This window comes from Bos indicus x Bos taurus, chromosome 1, assembly GCF_003369695.1.
Source record: "Bos indicus x Bos taurus breed Angus x Brahman F1 hybrid chromosome 1, Bos_hybrid_MaternalHap_v2.0, whole genome shotgun sequence".
Taxonomy (NCBI): Eukaryota; Metazoa; Chordata; class Mammalia; order Artiodactyla; family Bovidae; genus Bos; species Bos indicus x Bos taurus.
In genome coordinates this window covers 108396720-108417620 of record NC_040076.1, presented here as the reverse complement: position 1 = coordinate 108417620, position 20901 = coordinate 108396720, and the positions used below count along the sequence as shown (strand labels likewise).

The window sequence follows — 20901 nt, the reverse complement described above, 5'->3', positions numbered from 1 at the left end:
AACTAGCTATGAGAGGAAACATAAGATGAAGTCAAGCTGATCATCACCTTCTTCATTCTTAAGAAGTTAATAGTTCAAACCCTTTATTTTTGGTAGAGGACTCCTGAATATACTGTCTACCACAATCCTGTGGTGTTAGGGGTACGCGGCAGCTGTACAAGTCCAAAGGGTCCTGACACCAATACCAGTATAGCTGAAATTTTTCCATTAAGTTTTATTTCATTAATCTGAATGCCACATATGCACCCTTCTCTAGCATGTGGGAGGCCAGAACGTAAGAACTTGCAAACAAAGACAAAAACCATTACTGGGGTGATATGAAGAAGAGAGTTGCAAATTTTTTTTTATCTCCTCCACACCTTGGAGTGAGCATAACCATTGCTTTGTGGGAGGGGTGGGGGGGAGTACTATAAGGAGGGTACATCTTTTCGTTTTCTCTGGGTTGGAGAACTGAGTGGATACTCTGTCTCTGGATTTAATATTTATTTATGGAAAATTTGTCTTTTCCTTTTACTGTCATTCTGTAATAAACTGATGCATTAACTTTGCAAAATTTAAGACTATGGAGTTATTATATGCACTTACAAACATTTTTGGGTAAATGGTTCTTTTGACCTTTTATTACTCTTCATTTAAATCTTATTAACTTTCCAGTTTCAGCATAGTTTTTTTTTTTAAATAAGAATTTAAACATAAAATGATAACCTTAGATAAAGAACTAAGGGATTTTAGTATTTCATTGTTATTCTTTCTGTTTTTAGTAGTTTTTTGACCCTTATAAATGTGTATAATAGTCAATATTAATGTTCTTATTTTCTCAAATTTGTTATAAAAATTATACCTTTACAGCAAATGATATATTACTCTTTAATCATGGGAAACTGTAGCAATATCTATATTGAACCCAAAATATAATATGAATATATGTGATCTTACTTTATAATAATTAACATCTGTATTTTTTATGTATGTGGGGGGATATGTGTTTATTTACTTTAGGTGCATTTTACTACATTTATATGTTCTCAGAGATTTTATATAGAGGCATTAAAAAAGTAAACAGGTATAGTCAGTCATGGGTGTTATTTTATATGTGTGCATATATATATATAGGTTATTGGGGATGCAAAGATATAAAAGATAGAAGAATCTAGTAATTGCCTTTAAGATCAGAGCACAAAGCATTAGTTTGGCTTTTACAAGGCCAGCCAGCAACAAAAGAGCAGTAATTTATGAGCTCAGCGTAAAAGAATAGCATAATTGCATTAAAAATTAATGCTAATGAACACTAAAATGGGGAAGGTGGTTATGATGAAAGTTTGTATTCATCTTCTCTGGTTTGAATGATGGCTAGTGGCTTGATTAATGGCTTAATTTCTATCAATTAGCGGGGAAAAATCTCCTGCGAGACAAGGGTAAATTGAGCATTGAATTACATATCTTGCTTTTGTGTGCTAAGAAAAAAGAGCTGCGTATCTCTGATATTAGCCACAGTGACAAATGTGGTGTGCCCTGCGATGTCTGCATTAGCTCTCCTGACAGGCGAGTTGTGTGTGGTTATGGGGTGTTTGGAGATGGCTGGCAGACAGCATTCACTGCAAGTGCCTCAGAAACACAACTCTTCCATCTACAGAATTTTAATTAGAGTCAATAAGAATTCTGAAATTAAAATGGACAACAAATAACAACTTCAGAGTCTGTATTCTGCCCTGCTAATCCAGTATACTTCAAATTATATTCCTTTCTTCTATCCAGTAGCTTTAGCTTTGTTGGAATTATTACTTTTATTAAAGTGAATTTAACTACCCTTGTTTATTACATTTGAGACAAGCATAAGGCAGTAGTCTATTAATATTTTGTGTAGTCAAATTCTCAGAAACCATTCTAGTTTTTTGTAGCAACAGTTACTGCACAATAAATAAATAACAGCTCTCAAGTAGTAATTTACTACTCAGATTATCTTCAGGCTTAAATGAAAGAATGATAGGTTTTCTAAAAGTTTTGTTTCTTTTATTCATTAATAAAGATTTTCAGAATGTGACATATATAATTCTTTAAAAATTTATTTGAGTAATAAAGGTTCCAAAAATATACATCTGTAATCTAGCTCAAGATAATGCCAGAAGACCAAGATGATATTTATGGTGTCTCTTCTACTAATAAAGCTATGTTGTATTTTACTGAAGGAATAAGCATTAAAATGCAGAATAAGAACAATACTAAGGACATTTATTACACTAGTAAATGGTTAAGAAGGTGGGGAAAAGAGTATGTTACCTGGCAGGAGGGAATAAAGACTTTATTTGACTAGTAAATAATGACTGGATCACAGTTCAGGGATTGGATCCCACTTCTACCACCAACCAGCTGTGTGACCTTGGCCAAGCTACTTAGCCTCAGTTTCTCATCTGTACAATGGAAATATTAACACTACCATCTTTGATGGTCATGATCATTAAATGAGGTGATCCATGTGAATCTGCTTAGCACTTAATGCCATAAATGTAAGCTTCTGTTACTGCCATGATGACTGCTCCTGCTACCATAACAGCTCATCTGACCTATTTAACAACCATTTTAATATTTAAAATTAGCCTCTGTGACCTTCCTCACTAGAAAGGCATTCCAGATATTGATGATCAAAACAAGGGTCTGTAGACTTACAAACACTACACTAATATATATCTGTTTTAAAACATGATTTCTACCAGAGGACTACTCTTATAGGGAGTGTGTGTTACTAGACATCCATTAGGATTCCATATGGCCAGAAATTGAGAGGTTTATACTCACTTTTTAGCTAACTTCTATGTCTTTAGTACAATTACTAAATCAGTGCTCTAGTACTAGCTCTCAGTTATTCAGTGCTTTTATTGCTTCCTGAGCCCTATGCCTCCTTTTGTAGCCCTCTATTTTCCTTGATCCTACATTGTCTATTTGCATGTGTATTAATCATCTCTCCCATTGAAACATAAGTTCCATGAGGGAAGAAACTCTTGTCTCTAAACCCTGGTATGCAGAACACTTGCCTGAATGTGCTCAACTATTTGGAAGTAGGAAAGGAGAAAGAAAGAGAGGGAAGAAAGGAGACAAGCAATGTCTCAGCCATCCGATGATGTTTCAGCTATTTTCCCTATGTCACAGAGGAGAAAACAGACCATCACAGCCCACTTTCCCAAAGGTCACAAAGCTAGTAAGTAGCAGAGACAGGGTTTAATCCAGATAGTCTGGACTCAGAGCCGTTATAACTAATTAGGGACATTTAATTTCTTAAGTTACAAATTTCTTATAATTTGACATTGCTCCCCCATGATTTTTTTTTAATAGTCACGTTGTGTGCATGCTAAGTCACTTCAGTTGTGTCCGACTCTTGTGACTCTGTGGCCTGGGGCCCGCTAGCCTCCTCTGTCAGTGGAATTCTCCGGGAAGAATACTGGAGCGGGTTGCCATTTCCTCCTCCAGGGGATCTTCCCGACCCAGGGACCGAACCCACGTCTCTTATATCTCCTGCATTGGCAGGTGGGTTCTTCACCACTGGCACCACCTGGGAAGCATGCCTTTTAATTTTTAAGTTTCAGCAAGTATTTATTGACTGCTTACTAAATCATAGAGCACACCATGCTAACTGCTGAAGTTGACACAAAAAGATATGTCCCTATAGCTGGGGGAAATGAAGCTTTTGCTTATGAAGAGATTAATATCAGTGCAAGGTAACATATGCTGAGAGCCAAATGAATTATGGAAGATGTCCTTTTCTCACAGATGCCAAGGGAAAGTGATAGAAAAAGTTAAGAGCGTTCTAGGTGAGAAGAACTAAATGAGGTGGAATTTGTGTAGATTTTCAGTAAGGGTTTTGTTTTTCATAAAACCTAGTCTGATTCTCAGTTCACTTGCACTTATTAAAATGTTTATCAGAAATTCTTCACTGGTTCAGTCACATTAAAAATATTCCTGTTACTTAATTTGATATGGATAGCAGTTTGTTGTAAGTCTGTCTTGGACCCCGTCCAAGGGGGTTTGTTACTAGAGTACTCCAGGAGCCTCATTGGCAGATATAACTTGGTACTGTACCATAAGCTTCCAGAAGACTGGTAGACAAGCCACATTCTACTTAAGAAGTTTTCTCATCTTTCACATTATTTATGGATATCAGTTAGTGTTAGTGTTGGACGGATTTATAATATATATTTTGTATGCTTTGTGAAAGAAACTTATTTAAAATACACTGTTTTGGAGGGAAACCAGTGGCTGTTTAATTAGAATTTTTGTTCATGAGAAGTTGCTTTAACTATAGAATTCCAAGTAAGCTTTACAGGATGTTTTATTTGTTTATGAATTTTATTGACTAGCCATCTTTATTTGCTTATTTATTGAATAACCAGTTTGTTACTGTTTGCTTTTTTTCCTTCTATTAAAACACTTGAAAATACTTTACATTTCAAGGACTTTGTTTTGTTTTCAGTGTCTGTATTATACCATAAAAGGGATTTTTCAGATATTTCCCTTCTTGACTAAAATTTTAGTCCATTTAAAATGAAAATAAGATATTCTCTTGTATTATTTATGTATTTGTAGCAGTATATTAGTATATAATTTTTTTCCCCTTTGGGAGAGAAAAGCAGCATAACTAACTCAGTAACTATGAAGCCAACCAACCCAAACTCTTTACAAAATAAAATGCATTTTAACTTTGGGGAAATTCATAAATTATTAATATTCAAAAGGAGTCAAGATACCTTTCATGAAACTCATGCTGTCCCCTAGCACATGATTACATCTTGGGAAATAGTGCCATCTGCTGTTTTCAGCCTGGCATTGCTGCCAGTTTAGAGATGGGCTTGTTTGTAATCTGCAAATAGTTTACAGATTTACATTTTGTCTTTTCAAATAAAAATTTATATCAGACCTTGTCATCATTATTTACCAATCTTAAATTTGTGTACCATTTGATAATATTTTCAAAGAAAATTGTGTGTCATGTGAAATTGTTAAATACAACTTTAAGTAGCAGGTGAGCCTAATTTTTATAAGATCAATGGTAACAAAATATTTGATTTTAATTGTCGTCTTAAGAGGAACAAAATAATATTCCATTCAGCAAATGAGTTAATACCTGACTTTTTTAGTCTCTAGTGACTTAACTTTGACTCTATTATTTTTTCTTTTACTATGAAATATGAAATATTCTACAGACTTCTTGAAAGCAACCTATGAAAGTCATCTTGTTTACCAATAATGTATTTATCAAAAACATCAAGTGCAAATATAAATGTTTACTTCATGTTTATCATGTTAATATTTTAAAACATCCTATAATTTTTATTCTCCCAGTAACATTGTCACTTGTCTTCATTTTTACCTTACGGCTGGTAAATGCAGGATACTTTGTATGCTAGGCCCTCATGCCAAGCATATAAACAATAATCAGTTTTAATCCACATTTTTCCTAGTCTTAAAATTGGTATAGAAATTTTAAATGACAAATTGGCATGTAAAACTTAAGAGCCTGAATTTAAAACAATTTACTATATATTATGTGTTTTATTCTGCTTCCCAAAATGACTGGGTTATACCTAAGACATACATTTGTGGGCATTGATCTTAGAATTTTGAGTATGAAGCAATTTAAAACATGTTTTATGCCTGTTTTCAGACAGCACGGAGCTGAGCTATTTATAAGGCTGGAAATGTAAATATCCTATGAATCTTTCAAATTGTAATTTATATATCACTCTTACTCTTTAATTTAAATATCACACTCTTTAAATATCACTAGTAAAATGGCCCCCCGCATTGAAAGGTAAAACCTATGTTGGTTTATTTTCGTATTGTAAGTCAGGCAGACAGGCTTTCCCTGTCTGTCCTGTCACTTTGTTAGCCCTCATCTTTAAAGAAACACAAAGATAATGTTCTGTTTTTCTTCTAATCTTCTTTCCATCCTTTATAATTTCTCCAGTGCTATTTTGTTAAACATACTGGCTCTTTGGCTAGCTTCTATGATAACACTTTTATTTGTGTTAGGAGCTGGTTGTATGCCCATATTTAAAGCTACAAACACTGGAAGCTTTACATCAAGTACTGTTTGTGAGCTCACCTCTGACATCTAATACTAATGATGTGCTTTGTAAATCCAAATGAGAGAATATGTTAGAGAAAAAAATCCGAAGGGTCAAAGAGTTGATACTTAGAAGACATCATCCTGAAGTCAGAGATAGTGTTTTTGGTTGGGAACTAATGATTATGAAATAATTGTGAGAGTAATTAAGACCTACGCAAACAAACGTGTTTTCATATTGAAAAATTAAAGTTGAATCACCTGGAATGGTATCTTTTATGATTTTTCTGTGCTATATACATGTAAATAGTAAAATACTATTCTCTGGTACAGGATGTGTTAATATTAATAAGTTAGCTGGGCAAAGAATCTTCTCTTGTTTCGCATGCTCAATTTGTACATTGCATAATTAAAGTCCACAGGAGGTTTTATTCTAAAGCATGTGGAACTATTTGCTCTTCCGTGACACTCTGACAGTGTTTGCTTTTATGTTGGAAAATATATTCTTCCAAAGATGGAAGTGTTGTCTCTGAAGCTATTATTTCCACGCATTCCATGCAGGATTTCTCACATGAGAAAAGACTGGTTAGAGCTGTCAGGGACACATCTTCAGAAGGACTGTCTTTCTCTTAAATAAACTGGAACTTGCATAAGACTATATACTTATAATTTGTGTTGGCCAAAAATTGAACCAAAGATTTTTCATAAAATGTTAATTTTTATTTTTTAGCATATTCAACCAGATTTACTTTTGCAGCTTAGTATGTAGAAGTTGCTTTGATGCAAGTAGCTCTATCTTGTTAAACCAGTTGTTACAATTGCTTTTTAAGTAAATTCAGTTATTCATAAAGGCTAAAATCCCAGCATTTTTAGATACCTTGGCTGAGTGTTCAGTAGCTCCTAATTCAGCTGTGTATTCATTTCAGCTTAGACTAATCATGAGTGTGTGATCCATAAAGTTGCATTTTTTCCTGTCCATCTGGCATGTGAAAAAAATACAAAAATATGAAATGACACATGACTGTGGCTGTTTATTAAAGCACTAATTATAAAGGCAAACAACTGGGAACAACTCAAATGACCATCAATAGGTATTGGTAGGAAAAAAACTATTATGCAACCATATAGTAGGTTACTGTATATCTGTAACAGAATGAGCAAGTCTCTATGCTAAAAAACATAGTGCTAAGTTAGAGAAGTAATATACATAGAAATGTATAGCATGCTAATTGTGTGTAAGAAAGAAGAGAATATGTATGCTCATATTTTCAAAAATAAGCAATGGAAGGATAAAAATCAAAACCTAATAAAAAATGATTGCCTGTGGATTAGGGGAAGAACTAGGGGAATGGGGTCAGAAAGGAAACCTAGACTTTTCTGAATGATGTTTTAATTTTGACTTTACAAGAATGTTTTATGCAATCAAAAAACAAAATATTAATTATGAAAACAACAAAGCAAAAGATTTAAAAACTTTTTAAAAAGCTGAAACAAATGAACCTAACTGTTATATATCAAGTTGGTAGCATAATCACATGGAGAATTATTTCTCCAAGTGACTTTATAGTGTTTTGACAGTTCATCAGTGGAACAAATCCTAAAATCAAAAAGAACCATCAATTTTAAATTGCATAATTCATCTCAATAGTAGTGTTTATCTTATTATTTTGAAGCTAATACAAAGGCAACTCAGAAAGAACAAGTAAGTCCTTTTGATCATATCTTTAAAGCCTAAGTAATATTCTTAGTGGAGAAGGCACTGGCACCCCACTCCAGTACTCTTGCCTAGGAAATCCCATGGATGGAGGAGCCTCGTAGGCTGCAGTTCATGGGGTCGCTAAGAGTCGGACATGACTGAGCGACTTGCCTTTCACTTTTCACTTTCATGCTTTGGAGAAGGAAATGGCAACCCACTCCAGTGTTCTTGCCTGGAGAATCCCAGGGAGGGGGGAGCCTGGTGGGCTGCCGTCTCTGGGGTTGCACAGAGTCAGACATGACTGAAGCAACTTAGCAGCAGCAGCAGCAGCAGCAATATTCTTAGAATAAGAGGAATGATATACAAATATAAAAGACTCAAAAAAGTATTATAATCTTGAATTCAGCTGGTAATATCAGCATAAACTTATATTTGTTTTTTCTCTCCTAAAAATACATATTTCCTATCCCACCCACTGAAAAATATGAGAAGCAATGACAATCCAAAAACAACGGGAACCCCTACTGCTCAGGTTATTGTCTTTAATAAATGTCATTTCCCACTAAAAGAAATCCAAGCCTCTTGGGGAAATGGCTGATCGCAAGTCTAAGACAGGAACTGTACAGGATGAACCTGGGACCTCTTCAGTTCAGTCGCTCAGTCATGTCCAACTCTTTACGACCCCATGGACTGCAGCACACCAGGCCTCCCTGTCCATCACCAACTCTCAGAGTTTACTCAAACTCATGTCCATTGAGTCAGTGATGCCATCCAACCATCTCTTTCTCTGTCGTGCCCTTCTCCTTCAACCTTCAATCTTTCCCAGCATCAGGGTCTTTTCAAATGAGTCAGTTCTTCACATCAGGTGGCCAAAGTATTGGAGTTTGAGCTTCAGCATCAGTCCTTCCAATGAATATTCAGGACTAATTTCCTTTAAGATGGACTGGTTTGATCTCCTTGCAGTCTGAGGGACTCTCAACAGTCTTCTCCAACACCACAGTTCAAAAGCATCAATTGTTCAGCGCTCAGCTTTCTTTATATCCAACTCTTACATCCGTACATGACTACTGGAAAAACCATAGCCTTGACTAGATGGACCTTTGTTGGCAAAGTAATGTCTCTGCTTTTCAATATGCTGTCTAGGTTGGTCATAACTTTTCTTCCAAGGAGCAAGCATCTTTTAATTTCATGGCTGCGGTCGCCATCTGCAGTGATTTTGGAGCCTCAAAAAATAAAGTCTGACACTGTTTCCACTGTTTCCCCATCTATTTGCCATGAAGTGATGGGACCAAATGCCATGATCTTAGTTTTCTGAATGTTGAACCTTAAGCCAACTTTTTCACTCTCCTCTTTCACTTTCATCAAAAGACTCTAGTTCTTCGTTTTCTCCCATAAGGGTGGTGTCATCTGCATATCTGAGGTTATTGATATTTCTTCTGGGAATCTTGATTCCAGCTTGTGCTTCCTCTAGCCTAGCATTTCTCATGATGTACTCTGCATATAAGTTAAGCAAGCAAGGTGACAATATACAGCCTTGACGTACTCCTTTCCCAATTGGGAGCCAATCTGTTGTTCCATGCCCAGTTCTAACTGTTGCTTCCTGACCTGCATACAGATTTTTCAAGAGGGCAGGTCAGGTGGTCTGGTATTCCCATCTCTTTCAGAATTTTCCACAGTTTATTGTGATCCACACAGTCAAAGGCTTTGACATAGAAAGTAGAAATAGTGCAGAAATAAAGCAGAAATAGATGTTTTTCTGGAACTTTCTTGCTTTTTCCATGATCCAGTGGATGTTGGCAATTTGATCTCTGGTTCCTCTGCCTTTTCTAAAACCAGCTTGAACATCTGAAAGTTCACAGTTCACATACTGTTGAAGCCTGCCTTGGAGAATTTTGAGCATTACTTTACTAGCATGTGAGATGAGTGCAATTGTGCAGTAGTTTGAACATTCTGTGCATTGCCTTTCTTTGGAATTGGAATGAAAACTGATCTTTTCAGTCCTGTGGCCACTGCGGAGTTTTCCAAATTTGCTGGCATGTTGAGTGCAACACTTTCACAGCATCATCTTTTAGGAATTGAAATAGCTTAACTGGAATTCCATCACCTCCAGTAGCTTTGTTTGTAGTGATCCTTCCCAAAGCCCACTTGACTTCACACTCCAGGATTTCTGGCTCTATATGAGTGATCATACCATCGTGATTATATGGGACCTCTTACCAGTCTTAACAAAAGAGGTCATATCAGAAGAGTGCTCCCACTCTCCCACTCTTCATATCCAAGAGGCTCCCACTTGGCAAAGGTAGAATCAAAATGCGAAGATGATGCCTACGGACTGAAATGCATTAATATATAATTATTCATGAGCTCATAATGGTCACCTTTGGACCAGAATTGATCAATAAAGAGAATTAAACACTCTGCTTTTTCCTGTACAGACTATATTTCAATCATAAAATAGTCAATGAGGGAAGTTCTTTAGACCAGAGTTAATAAATATGGTACAAATAATAGAATTAGAAAAAAAAATCACCATTTTGCAGTGCCTAATAAAATAATGGATTTAAGCAACAATCATTAATGTCTGCTAAAACCATTAAGTGAAAGTTTAGTGGAGAATTTAATAATACGGTAGGACTGACATCATCTTGAACACACTGATCAAGCTTAACATCATTAAAAGTGGAAGAAGCACATCCTAATCTGATGTATTTGGAATTACACAGCACTACCTGTGATGTATGCTTGACCAGAAGAAACTGAACCTCATACTTAAGCCTGACTAGATCTAACTGCTGGTTTACAGAAAATACGAAGGATAGAAGAACATGTTAAATGACACCATGATAATAAAATCAGCAAAATCCAGAATATAGACAATTTTAGAGGCTAAATGATCCATTTTCTCCAGTAAATAAATGACAATGAAAGGAAGAGTTGGTGGACTGTTTGTGATTAAACGGAATTTAAGATACTTGTTGACTAAGTGTAATATGTGGACTTTGTTTAGATCCTGTTTCAGATGAACCAACTGTAAAAAAAGAAAAAAAAAACACTTTTCTTGGGCAATCAGTAAAAATTAAACATGGACTATACAGGACAATATTAAGGAATTGTTCCTAATAATCTTGGACTTAAAGATAGTATTGTAGTTATGTTGCTAATTTTTTTCCTTAAGCCCTTATCTGAGATGCCTACTAAAATATTTAGGGGTAACATGTCAAGAACTGACTTACTGGAAAAGACCCTGCTGTTGGGAAAGATTGAGGGTAAGAGGAGAAGTGGGGTTCAGAGGATGAGATGGTTCGATGGCATCACCAACTCAATGAACATGAGTTTCAGTAAACTCCGGGAAACAGTGAAGGACAGGGAAGCCTGGCATGCTGGAGGAGCCTGGCAGGCTACAGTTCATGGGGTCACAAGAGTTGGACATGATGTAGCAACTAAACCACCAATATATCAATGCCTACTTCAATTTTGGGGAGGAGTGGACCTGAAGTATTTAAAATTAAATCCCACACATAATGCCACTAGAGAAGGAAATGGCAACCCACTCCAGTATTCTTGCCTAGAGAATCCTGTGGACAGAGGAGCCTGGTGGGCTGCTGTCCATAGGGTCGCATAGAGTTGGACATGACTGAAGCGACTTAGCATGCATGTATGCATTGGAAAAGGAAACGGCAACCAACTCCAGTATTCTTGCCTGGAGAATCCCAGGGACGGAGGAGCCTGGTGGACTGCTATGGGGTCACACAGAGTCAGACACGACTGAAGCGACTTAGCAGCAGCAGCAGCATAATGCCATGTTCTTGTTGTTCAGTCACTCAGTCATGTCTGACTTTACGACTCCATGGAAGGGAAACCCATTGATAGATTAAATAATAAGAAGAAAATTAATATATAATTAAAATTAACATATAATTAATGTAAATATAATTATATATTGTTATACCAGAGGCTTCCCTGGCAGCTCAGTTAGTAAAGAATCTGCCTGCAGTGCATGAGACCCGGGTTCAGTCCCTGTGTCAGGAAGATCCCTTGGAGAAGGAATGTTCTATTTGTGGATCTCTAGGGGTAAAATGTTTCTGTTATAACTTAACCATAATGTCTTTTTTTTTTAATCCAGTTAAATTTTGTAAGTCATAATATTACTTCATAGAAGGAACATTGTTTAGGTATAGTGCTGTTAACAAGCTTACACATCAAAATACATGGACATTATATGCTCTCTTTTAGACCAAACCACCCTGGTAGAACAAGTAAAAAGAGTCAAAGAAATTGAAGCCATTGAAAGTGATTCTTTTGTTCAGCAAACATTCAGATCAAGTAAAGAAATCAAAAAGGTAAGTTTTCATCCAGGCATTATGAATAAGCCTTTACATTCCAACTAAAGAGAAGCTTTATTAATGGATTTTACTTAAATATAAGTTCTTCTAGTAGATGAAGTAGGGCAAGAGAGTATCAGCGTGTTACTGAGAGAAGAATCGGTGAGAATCAGTTTGTTTAAATTGTTAAAAAAAAAAAACCTGTAAAAATGTTTCTGATGGTATTTTTATTTTAAAATTCACCAAGAAGACAAAGTAAAATGTCAACATGACAGTTCTATAGCAGTAATGTGCATTTTGTGAACATACACCATTTTCTTTTCAAATGGATACACCTGCTTTTTGAATTGACATTGCTAGAGAAAAGTTAGAAAAGAACTTCAACAATAAAATTATTGCCCAAATAGTAACGTATATCTATCTACACTCTTTGTCTATATATGGGTATCACTTACTCAACTCTAATAAAAGGAGCTTTCATTGGCATTTTATTTCTGTTGAGTATTTGATTTATTCTTTCAATCATTATCAGGGTTATTTTTTGGAATTTGTGTTCTTTTAGGAAGAAAAGGCTGTCTACTGTGAAGTACATGTATTCTTTAATATCACACATATAATGAAGATGTAGTATAGTTACTACTTATTCAAAAATATTCTGCATCTGTAGATATATTAATGACTGTGTGTATGGCATTCTCCTGATGAATGTATTGGATTGGCCAAAAAGTTCATTCAGATTCTTTTGTAAGATGGTACGGGAAAACCCAAATGAACTTTTTGGCCAACCCAATATCATAATTCGTTCATTTTGTTTCCTCTGATAAGTAGATATTTAAACAGTTGTACATTTGGAGGTATTATATATATGTTTGTGAATATCCATTATTATCACCAGAGGATAAATTTTTCAAGATGGAGTTATTTGTTAAAGGTTAATATTGTTTATTTTTGTACCTATTTCCAAAGTCATTCTCCCAAAATACTGTATCAGTTCAAATTCCACCCCGAAGTACAGGGAGAAGTGTGCCTCTCACAGCCTGGTTAACACCTAACTTTTTAAGTCAGACTTTTTCATGTTTACTGACCTAATAGGTAAAAATTGACCTTTTGTTGTTCTGTTAGCATTTTATTTTATTGTTAGTGAGATGGATGGCTTTTCAGTTACCATATATATTTTAAAATGATTCATTCTGGAGACATGAATTGAGCATGTGCAAGATGCCAGGATGTACTAGACAACCTTGGTTAGTCCATGCCCCTGCCCTGTTATTTCGCTGATTTCGTGTGAACATTTTGTAGTTTGCCACCACAATCTCTGAAGAAAAAGGAGCTGTGAAATGCACATTCATAAATATAGCTGCCCATTTTATTTAATATCTTACTTGTACATGTTATGGGGTCATTCACTTCTCCTAGGAGAATTGTAATTTATTTTGAAGTTGACTTCAGTAGTATTTGTTTTCTAGAGTTCACCTTGACTTCCCAGTTCTCACCGGACACACTTAAGATAAACTAGCATTTTCTTTCTGTGGAACTATTTATTCCTCTATGGTTAACACACTGAGTTTTCTTCTAAATAACTTTTTCCCATTTTGTATTAATTATTAATATAATAAATTTATTTGCAGTTCTGTTCCTCTCTTCCAAGATAATAGCAGTTCTTCCAGTAACTAGTAAAATTGACAGTGATTGAGGAAATTGATCCAAACCCTGTTTAATACAGTGGAAAGAGCATGAACTTTGGACTCAAGATCTGACTTTGAACTTAACTTTTACACTTCCTACCATAATTTATGATCTAGAGCAAACCTCAACCTCTTTCTAAGCCTCTGTTTCCAAATTCATAACATTAAGCTAATAATATCTACTTTTTAGAGTAATTGAGAATTAAATATAATGATTATCAAATATCTAACATGTTTCTTAATCCATTAAATGTTTATTTTTAAATTATAGACTAGCATCTAAATTATTTAATATCTAAGTATGTTCTACACACCAAGTATGTATAGTGTATACAAAACTTGAAAAGTTCTACTGTAGGTATTCAATCCGTCTTAAGTATAAACTTTACTTCATTTATGTTTTTCTGATACGCCTCTTAGTTTCCCTGAGTCTCCTTGCTCACAAATCAGAGACCTTGCTGATAAACACAGAAATTCTTCAGAATTTCTTAAAAGACTTCTGAAATGTATAAATGTAATAATATCTATATATTTTAATTTCAGAATTAGTAATTTTTCTACCTTGTTATATTCCCAAGAAAAGTTTTAAAATATTATTTCCTATGGTTATTAATCTTAAGATAACTGATTAAATCCAAGAGAAAAACTGTTCTTCCCAAATTTATAACAAACCCTTTGTGTAGTTAAATGGGCTTCCTATGAAAGCAATATAAAGGAATTTCACCTATCTCTATCATCAGAGGGACCACCATTATTAATTATTTTAATAATCAGCTTTTATTTGCTTTAGTTTTTAGTGCTGAGTTGGAATTTACTCAGTTTCAATATGGCTTTTCTTATACTTCCAATTCAGATGCCACAGTTAAGGATTAAGAGGACAAGGATGGAACCCCTAGGGGGTCTCTTCATTTTGTAAGCAACCTTAAGAAATCTGTGTGAGGGAAACCCACCTTCTGTCTCAATTATCTTTTAAAAAGAATTTCCCCTTAACAATAATTCATAGAAAGATATAAAATTGGAACAGGCTAGCTCTTGGCTGGATAAGAATGACAGAGAAGCAGAAGCAGCCTCAAAATATTAATCCAGCACTGTGAGTTGAGCCACTTAGAAATATGTTTAGTTTAAATATTTTACCAATAATTTTATTTATTTCCTCTAAAATGCAAACCAGATTACAATAAATCTTGCATTTAGCAATTAGGAAGCAGTGGTCAAAAGCATGAGATGAGGGTCAGACGTGGAGCCACATTCTGATTCTGCCATTTGCTGACTATATCCTTCAACTATGTAATGGTTTCATTACACCTTGACTCTCTTCTCTTAAAATGGGGATAATACCTGTAGCAGAGGTTTTTATGAGGATGAACAAGATATTTACATAAAACAGTTAACCACATGCCTGGCATATATAAGTATTCAAGAAATGAAAGCTGTTGCCACGCCTCGTCTTCCTGCTACTAATCTACCTTCTCTCACTGAAGACCAAGTGTGCGACTTCCTTCAGAGCGATTTTAGACACAAAAATTTCCATTTTAGTTATGCCAGAGATTGTTTTATGTAATTTTTTATGTTCTCTAGACCTAAAATTCTCCTTGCTTGAGGCTTGGTGATCTACTGTATTACCAAGCAAAGAGTTTTAAAATTACTTTACACAGTAACTTACTGGTTTCGTGTATAGACATCAGCTTGAAACCTGTTTGTTTCGACACAGCCATTTGAAATGTTAAAGCACTAAGCAAATGGTATAAAACAATGTTGTATCCCAGCCCCACTTTTTCATATATATTTAAATAACAACTAAAATAATAATTACCATTATAATGGCTACCATTATACTAGACATTTAACTTTTATAATTTAACTAGTATCCTAGTAACATTTATAACTGAGGTTCAGCAAATTTTATAATCCATTGTTAAATCTAATAAATGATTGAAAGCAGCATCAAAACCAAATTTGTCCAACACCAGAACCCACTTTTTTCCTACTGATTAAATGTCTCTCATAATTGTAACTCAATGCATATTCCCTGTTAAGTTATAAAGAAAGCATGCCTTGAAGTGACCCTAACAGGGTAATATGCTAAAAAGCCTCAGAAGATGGCATTTACCTTGGTAAATGTACAGTAAGGCTAATAAAATATTAGCTATCCAACCCTGGGCTTGTATTAGTCGTCACATATCAAAATCATCAGAAGAGCAGTGATGGGCCAGCAAAGCATAAATTCGCACTGGACTGTAATAGAAAACAGTGGGCCAATTTATTAGTTTAGAAAGTGATATCCCTTCCATTTGCTAAAATGTCTGTGTCTGCAATATGAGGTAAAGATTCAGGATGTCCAAGAAGATGAATTATTTATCAGGAGATGACTTAGCAAAGGGAGGTAAATTATCTAGAGGACCATTTCATCCAGGTCATGGGGAGATCTTATGGGCTATCCTTTTCTTGAAAATTAAATTATGACCCAAGTTTCAACATCCTTTTCTCCTGGACAATTCTACACACGTTTGGTATAAAATTTGTATCTCTAAAGAAGGCTTTTGTATAACCTAATGACCCCTTCCATTGGTAGAGTCTTCAGCTGTATAAATTCTACTAATTTAACTAGGGAGATATTACCAGAAAAGTGGCTATCACCAGTGACATGCTAGATGGTGTGTCTCCTGCAACACAGTGATTTAACTAGTTTTAACTCTCTACCATCCTATTTCTCTAATGTGAGTAGATAGACAATCTGATAGTTCCTGATACATCATCAACTTGAGGAACCAAGATGCAACTTGTTTTCAGACTGCTCTCCCAGATAAACTTATTATCAGTTATTCAGTCCTAACCTTGTATTTGGCTGATATCCACCAGTATTCAAAAAGGGTACCTAACTAAGCAGCGTGGTCATTTGTTCTTTTACTTACAAAGTGCAGATTAAAACAAATTGTTCCAAACTGAACCACCAGGTGGCAGTGCTACTTGAAGCCAGATGTTTGATCGTGGGCTGGCCATATTGAGGGTTTTTTTAAAGTCAAATTTTCTCTAAAACAGCTTTCCTCACTTAAAGAAGCAATTAATCATTTTCCTCACGCATTTTTAAATTAGCCATTATTAGATAATAACTTTTATGTTCTGATCCTAACCATTGAGAACTTTGTTTTCTTTTTATACCTTATGTATATATAAGCATACTGTGTAGGTAAAAACAAAATCAGATTACCTGATTTTTATAATAGAATGTTATCTCTGCCACCTGAATATGTGCAGTCCGCATCTTTGGCAACTAGAATAACAACACTTCACAATTTTTCAAGGTTGTTCAATATGGACAGCCAGTCTCCTAGCTGAGCCCTGTCATAGCCCGGCCTGGTTACGCAGAACAGTATGCCCACTTCAGTATTTTTGCTTGGAGAATTCCATGGACAGAGGAGCCTGGCAGGCTGCAGCCTGTGGGATCGCACAGTCAGACATGACTGAAATGATTAGGCATGCACGTACGCATACTCTTTTATTCCCTGTATGGCAACATATAATTTTAAAAAATTGTGTCTTGGACCTCACTGGGCTAGGATACTTCCCCACTTCCCTCTCTGCGGAATATGGGGTTTTACTGTTACATGCCTTCAGTTTTATAAAAAGTCAGTGTCATATCCCTTAGGGCTATGAGTCTTCTGTGACCAGTGTTTTGGAGATGTAGTAATGTTAGAGGTCTGGGGTAAAATATATTGGCTGCAAAATAAAAGAAAAAAACTTCCAAATCAAATTTACCAAATATTTCTTTAAACAGCTCTGTTGTAACTTGTTGCAATTTGTCTTTATATATATATTTTGGTATTTTTTTGTTAGAGATCTGTCACCCCTTCAGCAAAATGTCATCTTCAGTTCGGACATGGAACATGTCTTCTTATTCTCCCTGGTGTACCCAGTGCTGAGCAATTAGTAGTGCTTAGTAAGTACTGGTTAAAGAGACTAATCTCCAACTCTGAGATAAATCATTCTAATAACTAATTCATGCGTATTTCATTTTCTAGATGTTTTCCCCAGTGACATCTGTTTTACACTTCATTCAGAGAAGTGGATGTTCAGAAGTAGGAAAGTCAACAAAACATGGAAATTGAAAAGCTATAGGTTTAGAACAATGGGTGTAGGAAAAAAAAGGCTAGTCAATCATCTAGAGTTTTTTAATTTTAACTTTTAATTCCAACTTCTCATCTAGTTTATCTCATCATTCATTTCATATTATCCCTGCAGCCTTGCTGTTAATTAGGCACTTCCCTGGCCTTTTAGCTCAGGGAAGGAGATGTTGAAATTAACCTGAGCAGCACTACACTCTTGGTTCTTTCCAAGCAGGCACAATGATTTATTAGTCTTTTGTCCCTGGTACCAAGCACAGTACCTGGCCTATAATATTTTATACAGTGGAATAGGATTCAACCACAAACAGGAATGAAATACTGATATACATGTTAAATGAAAGAAGCCAGTCACACACACACAAAAAAACACATATCGTATGATTCCTTTTATATAAAATGTACAGAATAGACAAATCCATAAAGACAGAAAGTAAATAAGTGGTTGCCTAGGGATGTCAGAGTTGGGGAGAAATGGGGAGCAGTGACTGCTAATGGGTATGTGTTTTTTTAGGAGGGTTATACAAATGTTCTAAAGTTGTTTGGAGTGATAGTTTCAGAACTCTGCTGATGTAATGAAAGCGATATGAATTGTGATATGGAATTATATTTCAGTAAGGCAGTTAAAAGACTCTGATGCTGGGAGGGATTGGGGGCAGGAGGAGAAGGGGACAACAGAGGATGAGATGGCTAGATAGCATCACCGACTCGATGGACAGGAGTTTGAGTGAACTCTGGGAGTTGATGATGGACAGGGAGGCCTGGCGTGCTGCAATTCATGGGATCACAAAGAGTCGTGCACAGCTGAACGACTGAACTGAGCTGAACTGAACTGAAGGCACTTATTTAAGAAATAGTAATAAAAATCTTTAGATTTGCTTTTTATACCTAAAGAGACCAGCTCAATGGAGATTTGTTGCCCACGTGTTTCGATTAATAGAATTTACATCTGTGTAATGTATATACTTTTTCAATAGTATAGACTCATAAGTACAAATTTCTTAAGAAAAATATGTTGATTGAAAGAATAACATTTTCACAATTTCTTTGTATTTGCTTGTTTGAGGAATAGTCTGTTATTCAGTATCCTAGGGCCATGTTGCGGTTAGTATCATCTCAAAGGAGGCCAGTTTAGCAATTATTATTCAAAATCTAAAGTGTTTTATGTTTCAGGCAGTGGAAGCTAGTGAAGTGAAGCATGCAGCAACCACATCAGGACCCGCATCAGTGGTGGCTGATCCACCGAGTAATGAAAAGGAAATAGACCCAAGCAACATCCCTACTGCTATCAAGTACCAAGATGACAATTCTCTGGCTCATCCAAATGTAAGACCCTTAAGCTTTAAGAATGTCAGTTTAAGTCTAGTTCACTGAAGTTAACTCAGACTGCTGTTCTTTTGGGCTGGTGACAAGAAGACCATTGAAGAAAATGGGTTCATATGTTCATATTTGCCAAACATAAGACAGCTCACCCCCAGCCCTTAGAGCTGTTACCAGTATTTGAATCTGGTTTGGGCCACCCTATGTTACCTGATTTCTAGAAGATTCTTTATGTGGTTAAGAAAATTAGACAAAAAAGAAGAGTTTTGTTTCATTTTTTCATCTGGCACTAAAAGATCTAATTCTGGCTCTGCTTATTGACTTATTGGCTTATTGACTGTGGGCATGTCTTTAATGTCATATTGTGCTGTCTTCTGTGAATTAGGGTCGTACCACTCTGTCTCTCAGAAAGTTTGTAGGAAATAAACTTTACAAAATGAAATGTAAAATTGCTAATGATTTTTATATTAGTCCTTTCAAACTTTCCAAGGGTTATTCCAAATAGATGATCTTCAGTTAAGAAGTCATCAAGAGTTAAGTAGTATCTAAATGTTGTGCTAAAGGATGTATTCTATAAAGATGATTTGTAAGATCAAATCCAAGTTATTTGGCAAACAGTGATATTTTTCTTCTTCTTTTTTTTTTTTCATTTCAGTTATTTATTGAGAAAGCTGATGCTGAGGAAAAATGGTTCAAGAGATTAATCGCTCTCCGACAAGAAAGGCTAATGGGCAGTCCTGTGGCCTAAAGTAATATTCATGTGGTTGAATTAACAGTAACATTGGAAATTTAGGTTTTTAAATCCTAGTATTAACTTTTTACTCTTAAAAATAATTTAGCTGATTATATAAAAAGGGTAATCTCATTTCATTCTTTTCTCATGTAGGATCTACTAGTTGATTTGAACTTAAACATTGTGAATATTGAAACTAGTATAAAGTTTAAGGATGCATGAAAATGTCATACTGTTAATAAAGCTAATCCTAGAAGTATTAGTATTAAAATAAATGGTATACAGTAGTGTTTCTGAGTACAGTTTGAAAAATACCAAGTTGCTGTTTTAAGACACAATTTTGATTAGTCGTGAATATAAAAGAATCAAACTATATGCTGTATAAGTGTGAGATTTCATCTTCCATGTATTTTAAAACTGTTTGGAATGTTTTATTTCACCTTACTGCAAAATTTTAAGCACAATAACAAGCACTGTAAACAATCTAAGCAGAATGAGCCGTGGTAATCTTAAAGGAATAATACATTTAGTGAAAAAGCTACTTGAAAATTAAATAAATTGATGGTTTGTTTGCTTTGAGATCAGCTTTTAATAGGTGCTTCTTTGGGACATGTTAGCAGTTCTCAGCTCCTTCTTTTGAAAATTACACATTCACACTAGACCTAACCAGTTGACCAAATATTCATGATGGAGAATCATTTCTGACAAAACTGGTAAGAGCTCTCACTTCAGCCTTACTTAACCAACTGCTGTATACTGCAGAAGAATCCAGCTAATTGTAAGTTTGATAAGGCTATCTGTCATTGTAGAATGCCTTTCTCTGGTGGCTGAATGAAAATCAGCTATGCATTCCATACTGAACATGCCAGAGATAAACGCTTTTAGGCCTGTCTTACAAACTAGTTTTCAACAGCTGACATGAATATTTCCCTTTTCTATTCTGCTCAATTTTGTATCTGTGAAGCTAAG

General features: G+C 35.3%; 1 protein-coding gene across 1 annotated transcript; it reads left to right on the top strand.

Annotated features, from left to right (window-relative positions):
* The first annotated feature begins 11944 nt into the window (after positions 1 to 11944).
* On the top strand, positions 11945 to 20511 carry LOC113893073 (serine/Arginine-related protein 53-like). The gene is made up of 3 exons (XM_027542723.1): positions 11945 to 12091; positions 19053 to 19205; positions 19855 to 20511. The coding sequence occupies exons 1-3, from the start codon at positions 11960 to 11962 to the stop codon at positions 19945 to 19947; spliced, it is 378 nt and encodes a 125-aa protein (XP_027398524.1). The 5' UTR covers positions 11945 to 11959; the 3' UTR covers positions 19948 to 20511.
* Positions 20512 to 20901: the final 390 nt, after the last annotated feature.

What these genes read in the sequence shown, in the direction of transcription:
- LOC113893073 (XM_027542723.1), top strand. Translation starts at nt 11,960, where the DNA reads ATGGACATTATATGCTCTCTTTTAGACCAAACCACCCTGGTAGAACAA. An exon ending in CAAGTAAAGAAATCAAAAAG is followed by an intron (nt 12,092 to 19,052) that starts GTAAGTTTTCAT and finishes TTTATGTTTCAG; the next exon opens with GCAGTGGAAGCTAGTGAAGT. An exon ending in ATTCTCTGGCTCATCCAAAT is followed by an intron (nt 19,206 to 19,854) that starts GTAAGACCCTTA and finishes TTTTCATTTCAG; the next exon opens with TTATTTATTGAGAAAGCTGA.